We start from the raw sequence: 25594 nt of genomic DNA on the forward strand, positions 1-25594 counted from the left end.
GAGCATGAGTCAGCAACAGCAAGTGGCAGCAAAATGAGAACTCCTACCAAAGCAAAAAGGCAAAGGAAAGAATATTTCGACGGATTTTCACTAACAGCATAATAAATATCATTCATACAATGTATACGGTGAGAAAAGAAATTCCTACAATGCGCAAAATCTTGGCGGCTGCAAAAGGAGACCTTAATTATACTGGTAGTGAAACTACATTAAATAATATGTGATTTAGGCTACTAATTTAAACGATGTTACCAAAAAAGACTGAAAGAAGAAAGAATTCGAATGATTGTAATGTAAGTACATTTTGCGACAAGTTCAAACTTGTATCAACATACACGAGCCTTTGCTTTTGTTATGAATAGTTTAGTTCACACTTCCGTACGAATTGGCTTGTGTAGTTGTGTTACTTACAGCCTCTGGATATAACTTTTATTGGGCCGTTCAAGAGAGCCTACAACAAGCAATGTGACATGTTTTGTGAAATCCAGAAATATGGTAAAAATTACACCCTATGATATTGCAGTATTGTTCAACAAAGCTTATGCCAGAGTAGCAAGCTTAGACAAAGGGATCTCTGGCTTCAAAGCCACAGGAATTTTTCCCATGAATTTTGCTGTTTTTTCAGAAGACGATTTTGTATTGGTGGAGGAAGTTCAAGAACTCTTTGAAAAAGAGCAGCCTGATATTGATCATGCTGTATCTATATTAAGTGAACTACAAGAGAAAGCATTTGAAAATAACACAACAAATTTGTCGCCAAATAAAAACCCTTCTAAAGGCTCGTTTATGTTGCATAATAAAACAGTCTCGGAGCCAGCAACTGTCAATCCTTCGACGAGCTCATCCACATCAAACGACGTCCAAGAACAGTCACTCGATACAGATCTAACTACATCGAATGATTTTGCTAAAGTGTGGAGTTCTTCAAGGCCCAATTCCTATCGTGGATGCTAAACGACGCAGTATTCAAGAAATAACCCCAGTCAGCCACAGTCAGTCTATGTATCCGTCGGGATTCGGACGACCACGTCGCAAAACATGGATGTACAATCACCATTGTCAACCGGCCAACAGTCTCAAAATAGTGAACAATCGTCTTACTTGGAACTTTTTAATTCTTTAAATGATAATGAGAATGAATAAAATGTGAACCCACTTCAACGACAAATTGTACGTGTGTGGCAATATCGCATTCGATTTTGTGGTCGAACGATCGATTGGAGATCTCAACAGGCAACCCCGAAAATATCGATTGCGATCTGAACATCGTTCGATATATCGCACGTGTATGGCGTGATCGCATGCGATCATCGTCAGTCTACCTCTATCTTTCGCGCGATTAGCACGTACGGTACCTACCTGTAAATTTTTTGCGATGTCGTGGAGCAAGGATTTCTTGTTGGAATTTATAGTTACTCCGAGAACACGAGGTTTTATGGAAAATAAAACACAAGGACTACCATAATCAGATGAAACGAACTGGATGCTATGAGGTATTACTAAAAAAAAATAAGGAAGTAGATCCCAGTGCGGACATAAGTAAAGTGCAAAAGAAAATTAACAACCTGCGTACTGTTTTCCGTAAGGAACTTAAAAAAGTAGAGTCTTCTCATGCAACGGGAAGTGGTACTGATAACATTTATGTACCAAAGTTGTGGTACTATGAGAAATTAATGTTTTTAAAAGATCAAGAGCAGCCATATGGAGCGACAAGTAGTTCAATGGATACAGTAAGTACACAATATTTATTATTTTTATATATTTATTATTTCGTATTATGTTTTATACATTTCTAAAATTATTAATAAAGTCCTATGAAGTTGTTCTGCCAAGGTACAGATCCGGCATTATTAAAATAGTCTACAAATAATTCTCTTACTTGATTACCAGTATCGTTACTACGTAATGGTCGCCTTCGGAGTCCTAATAAATCACACCGGAGGCCTTCTTCAAATTCATTATTTTCAAAGTTCTCTCTATCAAATACAGTTAACGGTGTATAGGTGTTAGGACTATTACGGCGTAAGTAATTATGCAGAGCACAGCAAGCCATTACTTTTTTTTTTATGTTGTCTAAATCCATGTTAATTTCTGTTTTTAATATACCAAACCTGGCAACTAAAATGCCGAATACATTTTCTATTATTCTTCTTGATAAACGGTAATTAAAAATTCTCCTTTGAATGTTAAGTTGTTTTTTATTAAAAGGTTTCATAAAATTATTCCTTAACATAAAGGCTTCATCGCCTACGAAAACAAAAGGCAAAGTCTTACCATTTACTGTAGTAGGATTTGGTAATTTTAAGGAATTATTTAAGAGGTTTTTGTAGAAGTCCGTTTCATTTATAACACCACCATCCGAGACTCTGCCGTTTGTACCAAAATGAAAATAAATGAACTCATAATTGGCGTTAGCAATGGCCATTAGGACTTGACTATGAAAATGTTTATAATTATAAAAATAAGATCCAGCTCCTGGAGGAGGTCTTATCCTTATATGTTTCCCGTCTACAGCGCCCAAACAGTTAGGAAAATCCCATCTATTTTCAAAGTTTTTCCCAATTTCGATCCATTCGTTCTCGCTTGTTGGAAACTGCAACAAATGAATAATTATTTTGTATTAATTGTTTCAGCAATCTGATGACCAGAGTATTGAAACCACCAGAGATGAAATCGCTTCACCAGGATCAGATATCGCATCAGTTGAAAGGTTTAGTGAGCCTAAACAAGATCGTAGTTTTAAACACCGGAAAAACCTGTCAGTTTTCCAACATGTAGATCGAACGATTGAAACTATAGGCAAATATGTGAAAATGCAAAATATGTGAAATAACAGCGGATGACAAGTTTGATGCCTTCGGTAAAAACGTGGCACATAAGTTGCGATCTTTGCCTACAAATCAACGCTTATTTGCGGAAAAAATTATAAACGATGCTCTATTTGAAGCCGAATTGGGTAATTTAAACAGACAGTGTTTCTTACACCTTCCCCCTCAATCCTTTCCTATTTGTCACTCACAAAAATTACAACCACTCTCTTCACAAGAACTCAATTTTCAAGCACGTGAGCCAGTCATACTACAGCCACCCACACAAAGAATCGTTCACACAACTCAACCATCCACACAACAGGAACTAGCTTAGCTATAGCTTTCATACACGCGAGCCCGAAAAAGAATCTCCAGTCCATGTTCACATACCAGATGACGCGCAAACATTTTATAATACTTTTTCTGTTGAGTGAAAGTAATTTTAGCCAATATGTTTAAGATATGTTATTATGTAAGATGTAAAACAATAATTTGTCGATAATAAATGTTTTAAATATATTTATATTTCATTATACCTAATTATCATCACCAACAGCGCATTATAATAAACTGCTATGGTAAATTATACTTGCCTTACAGTAATCCTTTAATGCATAGAAAATGGCTTCGCACGTTTCTGGAATGATCTTTCCCAAAGACTGTGGTGAAATCAACGTTGTAAATTTTAAATCTTCGTTAGTCCTTCCAGTAGCCAGGAATATAAACGTCCCGACAGACCAGAATTGAAGGATTTAGATGCTATAGAACTGAATGCTTTACTAGGGCTTTTGTATTACTCTGCAGTTCTGAAATCAAACCACGAAAGTTCTCAGTATATATTTGCGACAGATGGTACAGGCTGTGAAATATTTAGATGTTGTATGTCTGAAACAAGATTTCTGATTTTACTATTTGGGCCGAAACACATAAGCGCGTTGCGGCGCCGCGCCGCTGAAATCGGCAGTGCGCTATAGCGGTGCGGCGCCGCAACGCACGACGCGAATTCCAGCGTTATGACGTCATACTTGTTGACAAGGATGCAGTTTGTTTCTAACACTCTTGCAAACAACACGTGTCAACCGAGAAGCAGTTTTAAAATTAAAATGTCTGACGTTGACGTCGATCTGTTTATATCTTCGGTTCAGGAACACCGTTGTTTGTGGGATACTAGTGACAAAACCTATAAAGACAAATTTATAAAACAAGAAGCATGGAAAAGCATTTGTGAGATCTTTTATGTTGATTACAAGGAAAAAAACTCAACCGAAAAATCAAAACTGGGTAAGTAGTACCATAGTATTGTCTTAGGTTTACGCGATCACTATTCACAATAAAACTACAATTTTTACTGTAGTAAAAACGTAAAAATCTGATCCGCGGTTTAAATTGTAAAAATTGTAGTTTAATGTAAGTAGCATGTATCTTTTTTTTTTTAATCATGTGAAATACACCATTTATTTTAATGCCCTATGCAAAAGATTTTCTCTAAGTTAAAATTATATTTTTTCTCGTGCTCTTATTCAAAAAGGTAAACAAATACTATAAATAAAACCAAATTGCCATTTAAATTGTTTATTCGCAGTTCACAACATGTTAAATAGTTTGAATCAAATGTATTAAGGTATTATTTGTATTTTGAACTGAGTAGGTATACGAACATTCATATTTTGTTTAATTGCCAACTTAGGGCGCCAACATCACTGGAAAAGTAATTACAAAAATCATTCCGTATTAGATGTGGGCTTAAATTATTTTCATTTGCTGTGGGCAAATGCAACATTTGCAGATCAGAATCATCAAAGATAATGTCATCGGTCGCTTGTACTCCATCTCGATTCAAAACAAAGTTGTGCATTACACAACATGCCTTGATAATTAAATGCAACTGATTCCAGTTTATGTGTAGCGGAAGGAGATATTGAGAATGAAATAACGGCATTGCCTCGTTATAAAAGTCAACCACGAGAACGAAAGGCAGATGATAAAGATGATATTGAAGAAGATTTATTGGCAATATTAAAAACACCGGAGAATAGACATTTGCATTTTTTCAAGGGGATTTTACCATCTCTACAAACGTTAAATGAGAATCAAACATTGATATTTCAAAGTCGGGTGCTTCAAATATTAACGGACATTCTTCAACCTTCAATTCATCAAAATACACATCACGGCTATAATCAAGAATATCAGCATCAGGGTTATAATCAAGGATATTCAACTATGAGATACGATAATACGGTTCAGAGTGGCTACCACACTTCTACTCCTGGAAGTTCGATTACTGAACAGAGGACTACCTCATCATCAAACCAACAACGTCCAATAAATTCACCATTTTTACTGGACGAAACGTCAGCTACTTCCTATGTTTCACAAGATGAGGAGTTTGATTTTTCTTAAATTGATCATTACATTTTTTAAGGCCTATTAAAGTATTCTTAAAGTAAGAAAATTGTATAATGCAAAAAGCTTAATTTGATTCTGTCTTGTTTCATTTGAACCTGGCTTTGTACCACTAGGTACCCCCAAACCATGAACACTAGTGATGCAAAATTTTTATCGACACCCCGCTAGTACCACAGGTGTATAAAGCCAGGGGAGGGGTACAAATAAAACTAAACATTTGATTCCGAGTGCCATAAACATCAATAAAAAAAAAATAAGAAACCTATTTGTTTTACCTTAAAGTTAAGCCCAGCATTTCCAAAGCAGTAACTGGTTTCCTTCCTTTATTTTTTTTCTTCTGTATATATTTTGATAACTCGCTTAATAGCTCTTCAAATGATGATATACTCATTCTAAAGTAGGCAACAAATTTTTTTTCGTCTATCTTTAATGCTTCGTATTTTTTAGAAAAGAACTCGCCATTTGGATTCATACCCTTACTTAATGGATGTATCCAGTATCTTCTTTGCCGTATTTTTAAGATAGAATAATGTCTTCTTAATAACAAATAAGCAATAAGTTTATTACGATCCATCGCAGAGAGACGTCTATCCACACTCAAAAATCACGAGAAAATGGTTACCCTACCATAATGCCCTGTTTCGCGACGCCGAAACACATAACGCAACTGCCGATTTTGGCGTTGCGGCGCCGCAAAAATAAGCAGTTTGCGTTATGTGTTTCGGCCCTTTTGCCTGCGTTTTGATAATCCTTCAGATCGTTCCGAGAGACAAAAGACTGATAGGATGGCGGCCATTTCATTTATTTTTAAAGGTTTGCTGAAAATTCACAGAAATTATATCAACCTGGCGAATCAGTTACAGTAGATGAGATGCTGGTAAAATTCCGTGGTAGAAGTCACTATATCTCATACATGCCAAAAAAACCAGGCAAATATGGGCTGGTGATAAGAGCATTGTGTGATTCAAAAACTTTTAATTTCTACAATGGCTATATTTACAGCGGAAAAGGTTCCGATGGTATTGGACTCACCGAAGAATAAAAAAAATTTCTTGTACCGACTCAGTGCGTTCTTCGCTTGAAAAAGCCACTTCAAGGAAGTAATCGCAATATTACGGCCGATAATTGGTTCTCTTCAGTAGAATTAGTCAATGAGCTTTCTAAAAGGAATCTTACTTATGTAGGAACCATGAAAAAAAACAAGAGAAATCCCTTTAGAATTCCAACCTAACAAGAACCGCGAAGTACTATCACTTTGTTTGGTTTTACAAAAGATAAAACTTTATGCTCTTTTGTTCCTAAGCAGAACAAATCCGTCGTTTTGATTTCTTACATGCATCACGATGCCACCATCGATAATAATACTAGCAAACCTGAAATTATAGAATACTACAACTCCACAAAAGGTGGAGTCGATCAGATTGATAAAAAGTGCTCCATTTACTCGTGTAGTCGACGCACACGACGATGGCCTATGGTAGTTTTCTACAGAGTCCTGGATTTGTCTAGTATCAATGCATATGTACTTTATAACCAACATCAAGCACAAGATACAGAACGAGGAGATTTTCTAAAAAAGTTGGCTCGAAGCCTTGTAGTTCCTCAAATGAAGAGACGTGTTATGAATAAAAAATTACCAAAAGAATTGAGAATGACTTTGACCCGCGTTTTGGGTCCTGACATGCTGTCTTGTGAACCTGAAGCTGAAGAAGCAGGTCCTACTCGTAAGACATGTAGACTTTGCCCTCCGAAACTCCATAGAAAAACCACACATACTTGTGTCGGCTGCAATCGACCCGTTTGTTTGCAATGTTCAAAGCAATTGTGTAACGATTGGCAATAAGTATCTAATGTTCAAGTGCTGTCAGAATTTTTATTTTACTACGTAAGGGGTTACTTTTGTGTTTATTTTATTTTATAGTGTTTGTTATTTAGTAAAAAGAAGATTTTTTTTTTGATTTGTTGCTTTTTTTTAGATATTATTTTTTCATAAGTCATGCCATGTCATAAAAGACTGAAAATGTGCCTTAAAGTTCCTAAATTTGTTATATAGTATTGTCTTTTATTAACATAACTTTTACACATTTAAAGAGAAACACTTTTTTACGGATTATAGTTATGTATGTATGTTATGTATGTAATACAATAATTGTATTTAAACTTATAATTATTTAGACATAATTTTAAATTTAAACCGACGTTTCGCGTGCTTTACAGCGTGCGTGGTCACGGTGACTGAAGACAAAGGTGTTAAATGTCAAAAAGTATTACAGCTGTAGAAATTGTATATAAATGTATGTATGAAAGCAAGATGGCTCTCCTCTTAAACGATGTCAATACCTATAAAAAAGTCGATAAAGATCCCACAAACAAGGTAATAAAACAAACATCCAGCCTTCTTACTAAATATTCTAAAACACTATCACTAGATGTTAAATCCTTAGCAATAGCCTGTGTAAAACCTCCAAAAATGTATGGATTGCCAAAAATACACAAACTCAACAATCCTTTAAGACAGATAGTCAGTCATATCGACTCACCCACATACAAATTAGCCAAACACTTAGTATTAATATTATCCCCTCTCAGGGGGCACACTAGTGCTTATGTCAAGGACTCTTACCATTTTGTGGAAACATGTAGAGATCTCAAATTACTCCACAACGAAACTATGGGGAGTTTTGACGTTGAATTGAGTTTACAAACTTACCACTAAATGACTGCCTAGATATAATTTCAAAAAGACTTAAGGAACAGAACATGTCACCAGATTATGTAGATATTGTAAAACACTGTCTCAGATCAGGGTACTTAATGTGGAAAGATGAGTTCTATGTGCAGGTTGATGGAGTAGCCATGTGTTCTCCGGTGTCACCTATAGTCGCTGACATCTTCATGGAGGACTTTGAGGAGAGCTCTGGCCAATGCCCCGGTTAAACCTAGACTGTACAAGAGATAAGTCGATGATACATTTGTAGTACTCCCCAATGACAAAATATCTACATTTCTAGCGCATTTAAATTCAATACACAAGAACATTAAATTTACTGTTGAAAAAGAAAACAACAACTGTCTGCCCTTTTTGGACATTTTAATTATACGCAAAGCAGATGGCACACTAGGTCACACAATACACAGAAAGGCAACCCACACAGATAGGTACCTCAATGGTGAATCCCACCACCACCCGTCACAACCGCTCTCTGTCGGTAAATGTTTGTTTCAGAGAGCCCAACGTCTTTGTGATGCGGCCCACCTCATGAAGGAACTACAGCATGTCAAACAGGTACTACACCGAAACAAGTTGCGCATCCCCCGGCTGCATCACAGAAACAAAAACAAGACACATTTTTTTTCTTGCTTGAATGGGTCTATTATCTAACTTTGTATACTTTAGGTATAAGCATAAATTAATAACTTTACAAATAAAATTACAAATGTTAAATTAGAACTACGTATATCTTTGTTTTGTAGTCAACATTTTTTAGTTTATATTAATTTGTTTAGAGAAGGGGGAAGAAAATGTAAAATAGATTTTCATATAAATTGTTAACAATTACATTAAGTTTACTGGTGCTCCCACATTGCCGTTAGAAAATGTTTAATAACGTTAGTAAACATTTGTTAGCAAACATTTAATCACAAATAAATTTTCATGTTAGAAAATGTTTAGTAATGTTAGTAAACATTTTATAACAAAACAAATTATAACAAAATAAAACATGTGTTATCTTTTGTTTGTAAACATTTTATAAGGGTGATGGCGGGATAGGCGGTGCGGTGCGGTGGGGGTTAGAGTACGCAGGTCGCTGCGCGTGGTGTCTCGCTTGTCAGTTCCTTTGTGTCAGCGTGCATCGCTGTGCGTGTGTATTAGTGGTTGCGCGTGCGCCAAGCAATAAAATATGTCCGGTAATTGGAATAACGATGATGTTTACAAACTGATTGAAATGTTTCAAGCAAGAGAAGTACTATGGAACACGATGTCAGAGAGCTACAAAGACCGAAATAAAAAACACGATGCTTGGATGGAAATTGCCAGTGAATTTAATATGGATAAAAAAGTAATTGAAAAAAAGATTCGATCACTCGTAGGTCAATTTAACCGAGAATGTAAATCTAATAAATCTGGTGCAGGAGCTAATGAGTCAAGTAAATGGTTTGCATTTAAAAAACTCATGTTCCTTAAAGGCAAAAATATTCCAAGTTTAACTGTCGATGGAGGGTTGCAGGTGAGTTTTATTTTAACGTCTTTTAATAATATTTAGATGCCCAGTCCAAAAACCCTTCATTTGAAAAATAGTCTGCGAATTCTTTTCTTATTTCTTTCCCATCATCTGTCAGGGATTCACATGCTTCAAGTGGTGTTAATTGCTGCTGTTCTAATCTCCATTGTCCATCGATACGTGTACCAGTTACTATGTCATCTCCATCATAGTATTGAGATGGAGCGTAAATCATGCTCGATTCAGTTTTTCTTATAAAATTATGCAGTAGCACGCATGTCATAATTAAAGTAGTAGTTTTTTCTGGATCTAATAATATTGTAGTTCGTAAAACTCTAAATCTGGCTGACAAAATCCCAAATGCGTTCTCTACTGTTCTCCTCGCACGACTCAGTCTATAACTGAAGATTCTTTCCTTAGAATTGCTATCCTGTGGTCCTGGAAAAGGTTTTAATAAGTGTTTTTGTAAAGGGAACGCATCATCTGTTACGAACACATAAGGAAGAGGTTTGTTTCTGCCTGGTAGCTGTCACTGGGTATTTTTAAACTATTGTCGTTAATTTTATTTCGAAATTTTGTGTTTGCGAAAACTCCGCCATCACTTATGCGTCCTTGGCAGCCAATATTCACGTACAGAAAGTTGTATTCTGCGTCCACTATCGCTAAAAGTACAACGCTGTAAAATCCTTTATAGTTGTAATATTCACTGCCGCTATCAATTGGCTTTTGTATGGCTACGTGCTTTCCATCGATACTTCCTAAGCAATTTGGGAAATTCCATTTTTCTTCAAATGAATTTGCCACGTGTAGCCACTCTTGAGGTGTTGTTGGTATCTGGAACAAAAATAGAAGATTAAGAAATAGGCGCGAAAAATAAATTTATAACTCGTTATTCTAACAAATTTTATTGGATATTTTTATTAAGTATGAAATATTAATAGAATACACTATAAAAAAATATGATTTCAGTTAAGGGTTGTTAAGTAATAGAAAAAGAAAATCGCGGTTATAGATTTTTTTACAATTTTAGCTAATTTGACGCGCCTATAACTTGAAATTATCGTTTAGTTCTATTCTTTCAGGGTAACGAAGAAAACAGAATTGCTTCAGAAAACACTCTCAGTTTGAACGAAACAGGAAATACTGTCACTGATGAAACTACGGGCACGCCTTTCGCCACCCCAAAACCATTTCGGAAAAGAAGACGGCCTGAAGTAGAACAAGATCCAACACAACAAGAAGCTGTAAATATTTTACAAAGAATGTACGAATCTAGAAAAAGCAGGGATGAAAATGACGCATTTGGAGAGTATGTCTCGATGAAACTGAAACAAATAAAAAACAGTCATGCTAAGAATACTGCTCAACATCACATTAACAATATTTTGTACAATGCGACAATGGGACAATATGATTTTCCAAAAACCTTTACAGACCCAACCGCTAGTAGTTCCTGGGGATACAACTCTGAACCAAATCTATCCACTTTTTCGGAAAATAATGCTGACTGTAGCTCGAGAGGATACTACACCGCACCGAGTCCCTCGGCTTCATTTGAAACCAGTTCTTCGGATAACTCCAGGACACATACTCGTACCAGCGCAAGAACACAGAGTCCGTCTAATTTATCGGAATCAAGCCAAGATTCGACCCAATCATTAAACGATTTGTTGGAATCAATCAAAAATTAAAAAATACATGTTTGGTTTGTTAAGTATTAAAAAAATTATTAGTAAGGTAAGATAGGTACCTACCTAAAGTATGATTAGATTAGATCATATTAAAAGTAAATAAAAAAATAATTAAAAATGTTGTTTGACTTACCTGTATGTATTCCTTTAAAACCTCATTGAGAGCCTCGCACACTTCTGGTACGATAATAGATATCACTTGGTCTGACAACTTGAACACATTTCCAAGACTTTTATAACTGCTACCAGTTGCCAAAAATCTTAACGTTACCGCAAGTCTTTCCGTCACACTTACAGATTTTCTAAATGTAGTGTCTCGTTTGCCTATTTTTGCCCCAATTAAATTTTGTAGATATTCAAATTCGGAACTGTTCATTCTTATAAAATCTTTTAAGCAACCATCAATACCTAAATCCTTGAGATAGTCTGTGGCACTATATTTTCCTCTAGCTTTTAGCGTTTGGCGCATCCAATAAGAGCGCTTTTTCTTCTTTTTTAAACAAAAAATAAAAGCTATTCCAATGAGCAAATCTTCTTCCATTTTCGTGTAGACGTCCTCAGCCCTCAGAAGGCGAAACCAAACTGCGAGCCAATACTAGATGTTATAAAATGTTTAAACATTTTCCATCAATGTAGGAGCACTTATAACATGTAACAGTTTCTAACAAAGTGCAACAATTGTTAACATTTGTTAGTAAATGTTTTGGTGTTATAAAATGTTTACAAACATTTTATAACGGCAATGTGGGAGCACCATAAGTGTTACAAACGTAGTGGTTGTATAGGTATTCATTGTTACTAACATTCTATATATTCATAAATAAATTTCAGTTTATATTCTTTTGTTTGGAAAAGAGAAAGATGTTGTGTAGTCTGTGGTAGTGTCAGTGACACACAGAGTAATAATCGTTGATCTATATGTCATCTGTCATCCTGGGCTTGCCCTCTCTTTTAACACATGCTTGCACGACATTGTAAGAATTACTTAACATAATATTTAAACTAATAAACAACGTTGTGTTTCTAAATAAAGTGTTTAATTAGAGGAAAGTCACCAAATATGAAATAGTATCCTAATATGGAATACCTTTATTTCTCTAATACTATAAGTATGATACGCAACACTCGACCATCTTCTGTTCCATTCGGTCTACTAACTATCGCACTCACACCATCGAGTCAGTTGCGCGAATACTTCACGTGTGGCAGGCTTGTTTTGTTGTCGTGCGGAAAATTTTAAAGGTAAGTAATAAATGAGTATTACCAGCTGATATGTTTGTATACATAAGTGTTATACTATTTAGTATATCGGTATTATGTTTATTTCACCATTTTGTGATCTTTTAATTTCAAAATATTGTGACTTAAAAAAATATTTAGAAGAGTTTGAACTAGTATAAAAATCCAAATATGGACAGTCGTCGGTGTCTAATTATGGAATATTCCATAATAATTAGATATAATATTTCATATGATAGATACTTGCTTGCTAAAAAATATATGTAATGTTTGTTTTTAGAATGTCCGGTTCACAATCAACCAAACGAAAAACCTGGGATGAAGAAAAAATGGCACAAGCTATAAAATTCGTCCGGGAAAAGAAAATGGGGTATTTGAAAGCGGCACAGCATTTTCAAGTGCCTAGGACAACTTTATTTCGTCTCTGCCAAAAAGATGAACAGTCTCCAGAAGTGGCAGCAGCTACTACATTAGGACGAAAAACTATCTTGGGCTCCGAACTTGAACATCAGCTAGTAGAATACATACTTATAATGCAAAGTAAGTTTCACGGTTTAACAAGAACTAATCTTCGCCGTATGGCGTTCATGCTAGCAAAGCGAAACAATTTGCAGAATCCCTTCGGTGAATCAGGTATGGCTGGAAAAAAGTGGTTAAAGTTATTTTTAAATCGTCATAAAGATAAACTTTCGATAAGAAGACCAACTGGTACATCATTTGCCAGAGCATTTGGATTTGATAAAGAAAAAGTGGAAGCCTTTTTCAACCTCCTTGAAGAGCTTTACGCTAAGAATAACTATCCACCAAATCGTATTTACAACGTGGATGAATCAGGCCTCACAATAGTACAAAGTAAGATACCACAAATCATCGGCCACAAAGGTAAACGCCAGGTAGCTGCACTGACTTCAGCAGAAAGAGGATCTCTGATGACAATAGTTGTTTGCATGAATGCTACTGGTCATTTTGTGCCACCGTTCATTATTTTTCCCAGAAAAAATATGAGTGCTCAGCTAATGAGAGGCTGTCCTCCAGGATCAGTCGGAGTTGCACACCCATCAGGGTGGATACAAATGAACATCTTTACAGACTGGTTCAAGCACTTTATTCAACACACCAACCCGACTCCTGAATCGAGGGTTTTACTGATACTAGACGGACACTATAGTCATACTCACAATATCGATATAATAGATATTGCTAGGGAAAATAACGTGGACATAGTTTCGTTACCTCCTCATACGACTCATAAATTGCAGCCATTAGATAAAACTTTCATGGGGCCTTTAAAAACATACTATAGTGAGGAAATACGCATGTGGATTAGAGACAACAACAGACCTCTAAGTCCATATGATATTGTGGAGCTGTTTGGCAAATCCTATTTGAAAGTACAAACAGGCGAAATCGCAGCCAACGGGTTCAAAGTTACTGGATTGTGGCCTTTAAATAAAAATGTCTTCAGTGATGTGGACTTTATTGCTGCGCAACAAAATGCTTTAACAGACGGTTGTACAACCACTATCCCTGCGCTGGAATCAAGATCTGAAACTGGTCAAGTTCTGGTAGAAATACCTGCACCACAAACAACTGCTAATTTACAACCTGAACCTGTACCTTCGACTTCTGGGCTTAATCGCAGCAGTTTGGGTCTGGTGTCTCCGTATGCCATAAGTCCAGTGCCAGAGAAACGAAGAAAAGTATCTAGCAGAGGAAGAAAAGCTGCTGTAGCAGCAGTCATAACATCTTCTCCCTACAAAACTGATTTAGTAAATAAAAATATGAAGAGACAAGAAAAAGAAAATAAACTAGTCAAGACAAAGAATAAGAAGAAAACTGCGAAGAGAAACAAACAAACGAAGAAAAATAAGGATGATAGTGAAGAAGAAGACTCTGAGGAACTAGACGTTATCCAGTTTGATGAAGGTAGTGAACATGATGAGTTGATGGACCAAGTACCTCCTGACTCTGCTGATGCAGAATGTATGTTCTGTTCAAGACTTTTTTCCATGGCTAAAAGTGGAGAAAGCTGGATTAAATGCTTGATGTGTGGGCTCTGGGCACATTATGATTGTGCTGGTCCAGAGTATGATACTTGGATCTGTGACTTTTGCAAGTAATTATGTAACTTCTTTCATTTATCACAATATGTTATATTTATTTAATTGATCTCAAAGATATTAATGTCCATTTTTGTTATTGTTATGTTGAGTTTTTTTTTATATCCCAAAAAAAATAATAGTATTCCATATTTGGTGACTTTCCTCTACTAATAAAACAAACAGTTCCTCGCCAGCCAGCTTACCTGCCATATGTGAAGCGAGTTACAGATAGAATTAGCCGGGTCCTAAAACGAGCTTCCATTTATACAATTTTCAAGCCGCACAAGAAGATTCAGCAATTCCTAAGACCAATCAAAAGTAAAACCCCATTGAAAGATGCAGGTATATACAAACTGGATTGCGACTGTGGCCTGTCTTACATAGGGCAAACTAAACGCAATATGTCCAGCAGACTCAAGGAACACATTGCGGACATAAGACATAGACGACACACAAAATCAGCAGTTTGGGAACACACACTAGATAGGCCTAATCACTACATACGCTTTGACCAACCGAAAGTACTTGCGAAAGAAAAAAGATTCTTCCCAAGATTGGTACGCGAAGCCATTGAAATAAAAAAACACGCCAATTTCAATAGAGAGGACGGCCTAAAATTATCAAACACCTGGGATCCAATAATATCCAAATTAAAATATCCCTACATCTTTTAGTCGATACCAACCCCGGGGAAATAAATACAGATAACACAACATTTTCTACAGCTGTAATACTTTTTGACATTTAACACCTTTGTCTTCAGTCACCGTGACCACGCACGCTGTAAAGCACGCGAAACGTCGGTTTAAATTTAAAATTATGTCTAAATAATTATAAGTTTAAATACAATAATACATAACTATAATCCGTAAAAAAGTGTTTCTCTTTAAATTTGTTATAATAAGTAAAACTGAATAAAAAGTTATTTGATTTGTATTTTTTTTTGTTTTATTTAAGCCTATTTATGAGAACTTAGACATAAATTGTATCCTTATCTTACAAAAATCGTGTAAAATAAACCTTAAAAAGTACAGGGGTCTCACAGACTCCACGTCCATAGAAGTGTTAAGAAAAAATGACGTCCACAGTTAAAGGTTAATATTCTTTTGTTAAGTACTTTTATTTTATAGTGGTGTTCTATATTTATGAGCGTGTGATCTCGTCAATATAGTCAGGATGTCGAAGAAAGGAGCTCGCAGAACATGTGAAATATGTGGCATCAAAGAAGCTCATACACCGGAGCCACTGTTTTTCGGAAATTTTCCTTTGGATGGAAATCGGTAAGAGGAGAAATACCGGCGGTGAGAAATTCTTCTTTGGTACCTATACCTCTTCTCTCATGTGTCCATTGCAAACAAAAATACCAATAATTCACTGACTAATACAACCTTGAAAAACTTAATTGGTTTGTAATACTAGGAGTAGTATGGATTCCCGGGGACTGCCTCACTCGCTGCCTCAGTCAACCTAACCCCCCGTGTGTTTCTGGCTCAGCGGCAGTCCCCGCCTAAAAAAAATAAGAAGTTTGGTCTCTTTCCCCACTAAACAGACCGTGCTGAGTCGATAGCACTCACTCCCGATATTTCTCTCTGTTTCGAAGTTAGGTTTTGCTATACGTTGCGAATTAATCGATTTACTAATCACCTCATAATAAGAATGTAACGTCTCGTCCAAATCCTCATTTACTAATCACCGAGTCAGTTTCGTATCCATAATTAGCAAATTACCATGCGCATTTACCTGCAAATGCACCAGGACAGATGGGAAAAGGATTTACTGAACATTAAAAATATGATTTCCGTGTTTTATGTGTTTATTTGCATTATGTTACAATACAACTTTACGAGTGCCATGTCATTTCTTGGTACGTCATACGAAAAATTTCTGAGGTAATCTTCCAAGCTGAAACCCCAAAACATGTAGTACAAATATACTACACAATACTCCCCACAAAAGGCATAATAGATGTCCTGAACGCTAGCTGTATTATAGCTCCATACCCGACAATTTCTTCTTAAAAAATCCGCTATTACTCTAATAGGTTTACGTCCAAATGAATCAAAATATTCTCCAACTTTTTCGTGGTTGATATGAATAGCTACCCAATGAGATCCTGGTTGTGAGTCAGGGTCGATCGATTGCATATAATAAATGTGGGTAAGTGTACGTGCATTGGTAGGCGATTCGAGGGGTACACGCTATACTGGATGCTGGGATGTATTTTATGGAGACTCATTTGCAGGTTTAATGTATTCATTTTTTACTCCAACGCGTTTGACCTTCTACTCTTATATATTGCACTAAATACAATTAATTAATTTATATAAATACAGATATTGTAAAGAAAAATATAGTATTGTGGTATGAATCACAGGTCAACGTGTAGAAAGTGTGTAGTGTTCTAATATCAAAAATGGAGGTGAGTTATTTATATTTTTAAAATTTGTTTTCCATGATTTCTTTAATAAAATCTTATTATTTTTTTTAAAATACATTTTGATTTGTTAATGTTATATTTCAGGCTTCATACAACCTGAAAGATGTGGAAAAATGTTTCAGACTCTATAATTATTATGTTTTATCTGATGAAGAAGAGGGTTCGAACATACACGTAATTAAAAAGAAGGGGACCAGTCGTTTAGATGAGTTTTTTATTCAAGAACCAGACCGAAAGAAGAAAAAAGCTAGACTTTCTTCAACTGTTGGCCGTGCAGGAAAGGAGGGGAACATTCAATATATATCAACAGACAAAGATGATGGAATGGACGCTGACATACTTGTGAAAATCGACTTGTATAGTTTAAAAAAGTTAAAAGAAATCCCGGTCTCACAACATTGGAAAAATGCAGATATTCGTGTTAAATATTACATGAAAAACGATTCCAACATTGATCTTCAGATAAAAGACGTAGTATATAACATAACAAAGGAAATATCCGAGGAAGATAATGTAAAACATTATAGTTTTAAAAATTAGGTTCCTTTAGTATCTTTACGTGATGACCTTATTAGTAATTAATTAACTAACTATCAAATTCTATTACCATACGTTATATAATTAAGTAATATTTCAGTTGTCCTCTAGTATAAATATTATGTTGCATTGTACAAAGTCAATCATTGTGAATTGTGTTGAAGACCTTTGCGCATTAAGGTAAAAAGTGTGTTACGAAATAAATAGTTGTGAAACGAATATATATATTTACAATGTCTCAAGAATGTGTTAGTGTCTTTTTTGAAGAAATGGATCATGAATTTGAAAACATTGATACAATTGAACTGTTTAATGTTTGTGATGAAATAGAAAGAGGTGATTTAAATCACTCATTTTATGATCAAAGAATGATGGTGCTATGTGAGGAATTCGAAAGAAAACTGTGAGTATATTTAATAATCATATTTTTTATTTTTTGTTATGATTAAGTTTGTCTATTCGCAAGTCTAACAGTTAAATAAATCAAAATTTTATTCGATAGGGTTGATCAAATGGGTTGCGGAACCAAAAGGAAAGCAGATGTTGATATTAACTCTGTTGATATCAAAAGAATAAAATCTGGACCTACCATGGATTTTTCACGGTCTTCACAAGAGCCATCAACATCGAATGAAGGTAATAATTCTAACACGAAATTTTGTTTTATTTGTAATACAAATTTTTCCAAAAAATATTTCGCTAATCATCTAAGGAGCAATGCACACAAAAATAATGTAGATAAAATACAACATTCGATAAAACCCAATGTTAAGATAATTGAGACTGCGTTCGGTAATAGAATAATAACCTATAGAAGGTTTTACGACACGTCTTATGTTATGTATGTAACTTCAGAAACTCAAAATGATTTACAGTTCGAGACACCAGATTCATTTCTCGCGTCAGTTAAAGATACAATATTTACAATAATAAATAAATCTATAGAAGACCACACAATCTAATTGCTATTGGCTTCACGCTTACCCTTCGTCAAATACAGGAACATTTCTTGAACCTGACACGCTCCGAATCGCAACCTGTCTGCGGCTTGGGGTACCGGTCTGCGCTCCTCATACTTGTCCCTGTGGCAGTGATGTCGACAAACTAGGACATCACGGACTATCATGTCAAAAAAGTGCTGGCCGCTTCTCGAGACATGCCGCACTCAACGATATCATACATCGGTCCCTTGCCACCGACAACGTGCCTAATCTACTTGAGCCGACTGGAATTGCTAGAGACGATGGCAAGAGACCGGACGGTATGAGTTTGATTCCATGGAAGATGGGTCGGGTTTTGGTATGGGATGCCACCTGTTCAGACACACTGGCCCCTTCCAATCTTCATGGAACTAGCAAGAGAGCTGGTGCGGCTTGTGATGCGGCTGAAAAAGCTAAAGTCTGCAAATACAGGGGTCTAGGCTCTGAATATGATTTTGTCCCATTCGGTGTCGAGACCCTTGGTCCGTGGGGTCCTAGCGCATTAAAGCTTTTTAGGGAATTATCAAAAAGGTTAGTCGACATCACAGGAGAACGAAGAGCTGGCAGCTACCTTGCACAAAGAATTAGTCTAGCTATTCAAAGGGGGAACGCTGCTAGTATCTTCGGAACCTTGCCTAAAGGGACTCCTTTTAATAATATTTTTTAATAATTAAATTATAAGGTTAGTTATTAGATATATTTTTAGTTTGTAATTGTATATTAATATAATTAAAATATTGTTATTTTTATTATTAAAACATATTAATAATTAATTATCAAACTGCACGTTTTATACGTTCATACTACGCTTTTAATTAAATATTAAGCCTGTTTTTATCACCAATAAACTATATTCTAAAAATAAATTTCATTTTATATGGTGACTTTGTTCAGGAGACAAAACAGATAAACAACACTTTTGATTTCCAATCAATGAATTTTATTGTTTGTATTGGTGATGATTTGAATATATTTTATACAACTCTCACGAATTCTCTAATAAACTATATAAATTCATTCGAGAGAAAGGATAGTGGGTGGAGTCTGAAAAAATTTTTACATTTGGATATGAATTTGAATCCTATAAGAATTTAACCCTTTAAGAGGAAAATCCTTTATTGAATTACCACATGACATAAAAATAAAAAAAGCTGTGATAAATGTTAAAAACAGCGATGGCGCCTGTTTTAAGTGGGCACTGTTATCTGCTTTATTTCCAATGCACAAAAATTCGGATAGAGTATCATCATACACCAAATACAGTCATAAATTAAAATTTGGTAATATTAAATTTCCAGTTAAATTAAGCGATATTCACAAAATTGAAAGTCTCAATAATATTAGCATTAATGTTTTTGGATTGGAATATAATGAACAAAGAAAAAAACATTGTATTGTCGGGCCATTGTATTTTACAAAGAATAAAATGCCGACTCATATAAATTTACTATATTTGACACAGGGTAAAATCGGTCATTATTGTTATATAAAAAATATGTCAAGGTAGGTAATAAGTAGTCAAATTTCGAAATCCAAGGAAGCTATACATCTGTGCGACTTTTGTTTACAATATTTTTCAACATCTGAACGTTTAAATAACCATCAAAAAAATGATTGCAGACATATTTGTACACAAATACCAAACGCAGATAAAAATAAAAAAAATTGGTGGGGTGAAATTGTATCTGAAAGTAAATTAAGTTTTGATAAATTTCAACGTAAACTGATGTTACCTTTTGTTATATATCGCACATCCGCTCAAATAACGTCATAACTCGATAAAATGTCAAATGACTTTAATTGTACCATTCGTATCAGAATAACACATACTTCATGCTCATAAATCGTCATAGACGTAGTTCAATTATTTGTCCCTAGATGGCACTTGTGACGTTCTATTGTTTACCGAAAGTTGTGCCGCGGCGAACATAAACAGTGTCATGTTACGACTTGCGCGAGGTGGTCATACGGGCGTTGTTCAGTAAAAGTGAATTGTGTCGAATCAAGACAGTCTTTGTAAACGAGGTAAGTAACATTTTATTTTCTTTTTTGCAACTAAACTGATGCTTGTCGAGTTATGCCAGTATACGTGATTGAAACAATTCAATTTACACATTTGTTAATCACTAATAATGACCTATGCAGAGTTATGGCGGTATACGTGATTGAAATTATATTATTAAACATGTTTGTTTATCACTAATACTGACCTATGCAGAGTAACGACGGTATACGGGATTGAAACAATTCAATTTACACATTTGTTAATCACTAATACTGACCTATGCAGAGTTACGACGGTATACGTGATTGAAATTATATTATTAAACATGTCTGTTTATCACTAATACTGACCTGTACTAATGTATGACAGTATATGTGATCGGGATGATGGCACAATATGTTTTATTAGATAATAAATCTGAATTATGTTGAATTTTGACTTTATTCATAAATAAAACGACTGAAAATAAAACTATGTGTCAGCAAGAAAACTGATTTGTCTTCAATTATGCTCGTGTTTTTGACTATGATTATTAATAAAGTGATAGATTTATTAATTTAAAATTATCGTATAGTGATAGTATAAAATTATTTTAGGTACTGTTTACGCATAATGTTTTTTTTTAATTCCCTGAGGCCACATTGTTGTTTTTTTTTTAGTTTAAAACCTTAAAAAATGTTTAGGTAGGTATTTAATTGTTTTTAACTAATTGTGTTGTTCATCTTGTTCTCAGGTGTTATTCGGTTTGGCGGTGTCACTTGTAACTATGTCCAGATCCAGAAAAATATTGTCATTATGTCTGGAACCCAATGACCATCATAACACAGTAACTGATGACTTGTCTATTGTGGCGGAAGATACGCAACCAAAAGATGTAGAAGAAAATTGTGACACGTCAAATAAAGAGAATACATATCATATAAATGAACCTACTACACACATTCCCAACTTACAGGTAGAATGTAATAGAATAGAGAATGAAGACTGTAATTTGCAAGAACCCGAATCTACGGGTGAAGAAACAGACGATTCTGTTAAAGATCGTGATTATAAATTGTCTTCCAAAAAGCGTAGCAAGAATTTAGTAGTTTCTCGTCAGCGATCATCTAGTACTTCATCTACAAATTCCTCTTCGTCTAGTTCATCCTCATCTAGTTCATCTTCATCTAGTTCATCCTCTTCTGATACTCCTTCGTCTAATAGAAATTCTCCAACATCTACCTCTGTACTATTGTCACTTAATAAACAAACAAATCAAGACAACAATGAATGCTTGCCTTCAACTTCCAAAGAAATTAACTTAAATAGTATTCATTCTCCAATACCAAACGAGACCGTAGTACAGGGAAATTTCAATACACGTAAGAGACGCCGTGGAGAGGCACAATGGAAGCAGAATATAACAAAAGTTTTACGAAACTCTGGATTACCCTATCAAACGAAGTCCGGACGAAATATTTCTAAGAAACAAATGAAACCAAGTTGTGGAGAAGGTTGTAGACTTAAATGCAGCTATTTTCTTACCGATGAAATAAGAATTCAAATCTTTGATTCTTATTGGGCTTTGAAAGATTTAGAGAAACAGAGACTATTCATTCACAAACACATACAACAGATAGAGATAAAGTTTCGGTCTACCAAAGCACAGAAAAATCGAAAAATCAACTATGCATTTTACTTTGAGGTTGAAGGTTCATTAAAAAGGGTTTGCAAAACAATGTTTAAAAATACATTGGATATTAATGATAGAACAATTAGAACTGTAACAGAGAAATCTACTGGAGGATTTTTGAAAGAAGATGAAAGAGGGAAACACGGTAAACATTATACTGTAGGTGACACTATAAAAAATGATATAAGAAATCATATAAAACGTATACCGAAAATTGAAAGTCATTATTTAAGAGCACAAACAACACGAGAATACATTGATGGAGGAAAGACTATATCTGACTTACATAGAGATTATGTGAATGAATGTAAACAAGATGGACGCAACTTTGGAAACTACGTAATGTACAGTCGTATTTTTAACGGTGAATTTAATTTAGGATTTTTTGTGCCAAAAAAAGACAGATGTGAATTATGTGTAGCTTATGAAAATGCAGTTCCCGAAAGTAAACTGTTGCTCAAAAAAAAATATGATGAACATTTAGTGGACAAGGTTTTATCCAGGGAAGAAAAAAAGCGAGATAAAATAGCCCTAAAAGAAAACAAAAACCTGATTGTATCTGTATACGATTTACAAGCAGTTTTACAGGTACCTCGTGGTGATGTTTCTGTTTTTTATTATAAGAGCAAATTAAATAATATGAACTTTACGATAAGCAAATTGAAAGCAGAAGAATCGGGAAAAAAGAAAAAAAGGCAACAGACTGAAGACGATAGTTACAATGGAGACACTATTGTAAATAACAGTATTACCGATTGTTATTTTTGGCACGAGGGTCAGGGTAATCGGGGTTCAGATGAGATTGGTAGCTGTTTGCTTAAATATATAGAAAAAGAATTGCATGATTACGAGGGTGACCAACTAGCTGATATAGTTTTTTATTCGGATAACTGTTGCGGCCAAAACAAAAATAAGTTTATTGTTGGATTGTACATATTGTATGCAATATTGAAGTTTAGTAATTTAAATTCTATTACTCATAAATTTTTGATAGCCGGACATACGCAAAACGAAGGTGATGCCATACATTCGGTAATCGAAAAGCAAATAAAACGTTCCTTGAAAACTGGTCCAATTTACGTGCCAAGTCAGTACGTACAAATAATTAAAGAGGCTAAGAAAACTGGGGAACCACTAAGAGTTAATGAACTATCACACACCGATTTTATTAATTTAAAAAGATTAGTTAGTGATCTAGGTATTACTACTTTAAATAAGCTAAAGATTTCTGAAGTTAAAATGATGATGATTACCAAAGCCGCACCAAATATTTTAAAGTACAAAACGTCGTACACTGACATTGAATGGTCTGAAACTAATTTACTTTCTCGAAATAAAAAAATAATAGTTCCTGATCTAAAGCAAGTTTATGCTGCTAAAATAGAGATTAAGGAACGGAAAAAGAATGACTTAATGACATTACTTCTTAACAACCACATTCCTAGTTTTTATGCCAACTTTTATAATAGTTTATAAGTTTAATTATTTTTTATTACACTGTCTACTCTCGTGTTATTGCACAGCTGATTGTTATAAGTACTTAAAGTATTTTATTTTGATAGAAGTTCATTTTTAGACTTACTGTTACAAATTGTGATTTTAAATAAGTATTGAAATACCTAGATTATTTAATTTTCATAGAGTGTTTATATATTATAGTGATAGAGTGTGAATTGTTTATTTTTCAGTTAAGACGTTGTAAATTATAAGTTCCTTAATTTGATTTATTTTTTCAATGCTATAGAGGTGTACTACCCTCGTTTTAATTAAACTGTTGATCGTTTTGAAGTACATAGATTATTTAATTTTGATAGAAAGTTGTTTTTTTTTCAGTTATAAGTTTGAAAATTTAATTGTCTTTATATAAAAAGGCATTTCAAAGTCTAATATGTGTGTAATACACGTTATATTAAAGAATATATTGTATTTCATTACAAGTTAAAAATACTTGTGTCATTATAATAAACAAATTATAATAAAACTTTGTATTTTTTGTACATATAGTGTCACAACCCAGATTATTTCAATGTTTTTTTCAGGATTTTCAGATTACTAATAATATGAATTTATAGAGCTTAAAAAAACATTATAACTCGGTGAAGAAAGTTTTCTTCTAAAATAGTTCCCTTTTTAATTATGATCCAAAAACTAAACAAATTAAGTTGGGTAAACTTTAAATGTCTTTCCTGAAAAATGTAGTTTTTGGAGTTGTGACGTTATTTGAGCGGAGGTGCGATATGCGGATTTTGAGGCTTTTTTGAGCCCTTTAGCATCATGTTCAAACGATCCTTCAAAATCACATACAATAAATGTACAAAAACATAATGTATATAGTTTTGGATACTACATTAAATGCTCATTCGATGATAAGTTGTTTACTTTACGTTTTGTGGATTCCCTAAAATTTTTACCCAGTTGCTTAGATACTTTAGCAAAAAATTTAAACAATAATAATTTTAAAGAATTATCAAAATGCTTTCCCAATTCAGAAGACTTTAAACGACTGACTAAAAAAGGTGTATTTCCATATGAATTTATTAAAGATTTTGATACATTAAACTACAATCAACTTCCAGAACTTTCACACTTTTATAGTACTCTCACAGATTTCATTATTTCTAATGAAGATTATAACCACGCCAAAGATGTTTGGAAACATTTCAACTGTAAAAATATGTTAGATTATTCAAATCTTTATTTAAAAACGGATGTTTTATTATTAGCAGATATTTTTGAAAATTTTAGGAGTGTTTGCATAAAATACGATTTAGATCCGGCTCATTACTATACAGCACCTGGATTAAGTTGATATGCCATGTTAAAACATACTCAAACAGAAATTGAATTACTTACTGATATAGATATGATTGCTTTTATTAAATCAGGAATTCGTGGAGGTGTTTCGCAATGTAGCACTCGCTATGCAAAAGCCAATAATGTTTACATGTCGTCTGACTATAATGCGAAGGATAAAGAGTCATTCTTAATGTATTTCGATGCAAATAATCTATATGGTTGAGCAATGTCACAATATCTACCTACAGGTGGTTTTGAATGGGTTAGTGCTGATACAGATTTTAATGTTAGCTGTTCATCAGAAATAGGTTTTATATTAGAAGTAGATCTGGAATATCCGATGGATTTACATATTAACATTCGGATTTACCTCTTTGTCCAGAAAATATACCAGTTGGGGACGCTAAGGAAATTAGATTGATTCCAAACTTAAACAATAAATCCAAATATATTATTCATTATCGAAATTTAATTCAATGTTTGAAAATGGGTTTAAAATTATTAAAAGTTCATAGAATATTAAAATTTAAGCAGAGTCCATGGTTAAATAAATATATAGACCTTAATACACAATTAAGAACCCAATGTTATGTGGTCCCCACTATATTATTAATATTTCTATTTACCTAATTACTATTTCTTTAACCATCTGTTTACGATATAATTTAAGATTAATTAGTTTGTTCGACGTAA

General features: G+C 34.3%; 3 protein-coding genes and 1 pseudogene across 4 annotated transcripts; 3 read left to right on the forward strand and 1 right to left on the reverse strand.

Annotated features, from left to right (window-relative positions):
* Positions 1-245: 245 nt before the first annotated feature.
* Positions 246-6004, forward strand: LOC111002169 (annotated as a pseudogene).
* A 2982-nt stretch (positions 6005-8986) lies between these two features.
* LOC123690149 lies at positions 8987-11161 on the forward strand. Its single transcript, XM_045633134.1, has 2 exons — positions 8987-9448; positions 10525-11161. The coding sequence occupies exons 1-2, from the start codon at positions 9122-9124 to the stop codon at positions 11131-11133; spliced, it is 936 nt and encodes a 311-aa protein (XP_045489090.1). The 5' UTR covers positions 8987-9121; the 3' UTR covers positions 11134-11161.
* Positions 9240-11893, reverse strand: LOC111003168. 2 transcript variants are annotated; one of them, XM_045633139.1, is made up of 3 exons: positions 11267-11893; positions 10077-10276; positions 9240-9880 (listed from the first exon to the last, which is right to left on the reverse strand). In XM_045633139.1, the coding sequence occupies exons 1-3, from the start codon at positions 11672-11674 to the stop codon at positions 9868-9870; spliced, it is 621 nt and encodes a 206-aa protein (XP_045489095.1). In that variant the 5' UTR covers positions 11675-11893; the 3' UTR covers positions 9240-9867. The 2 variants fall into 2 exon arrangements, with proteins under 2 accessions (XP_045489095.1, XP_045489094.1); XM_045633138.1 differs by having other exon boundaries at positions 9240-10276.
* Positions 11894-20190: 8297 nt separating this feature from the next.
* On the forward strand, positions 20191-23722 carry LOC123690146. The gene is made up of 2 exons (XM_045633111.1): positions 20191-20453; positions 21167-23722. The coding sequence occupies exon 2, from the start codon at positions 21200-21202 to the stop codon at positions 23579-23581; it is 2382 nt and encodes a 793-aa protein (XP_045489067.1). The 5' UTR covers positions 20191-20453; positions 21167-21199; the 3' UTR covers positions 23582-23722.
* Positions 23723-25594: the final 1872 nt, after the last annotated feature.

The sequence above is a fragment of the Pieris rapae genome, chromosome 22 (genome assembly GCF_905147795.1).
Source record: "Pieris rapae chromosome 22, ilPieRapa1.1, whole genome shotgun sequence".
NCBI lineage: Eukaryota > Metazoa > Arthropoda > Insecta > Lepidoptera > Pieridae > Pieris > Pieris rapae.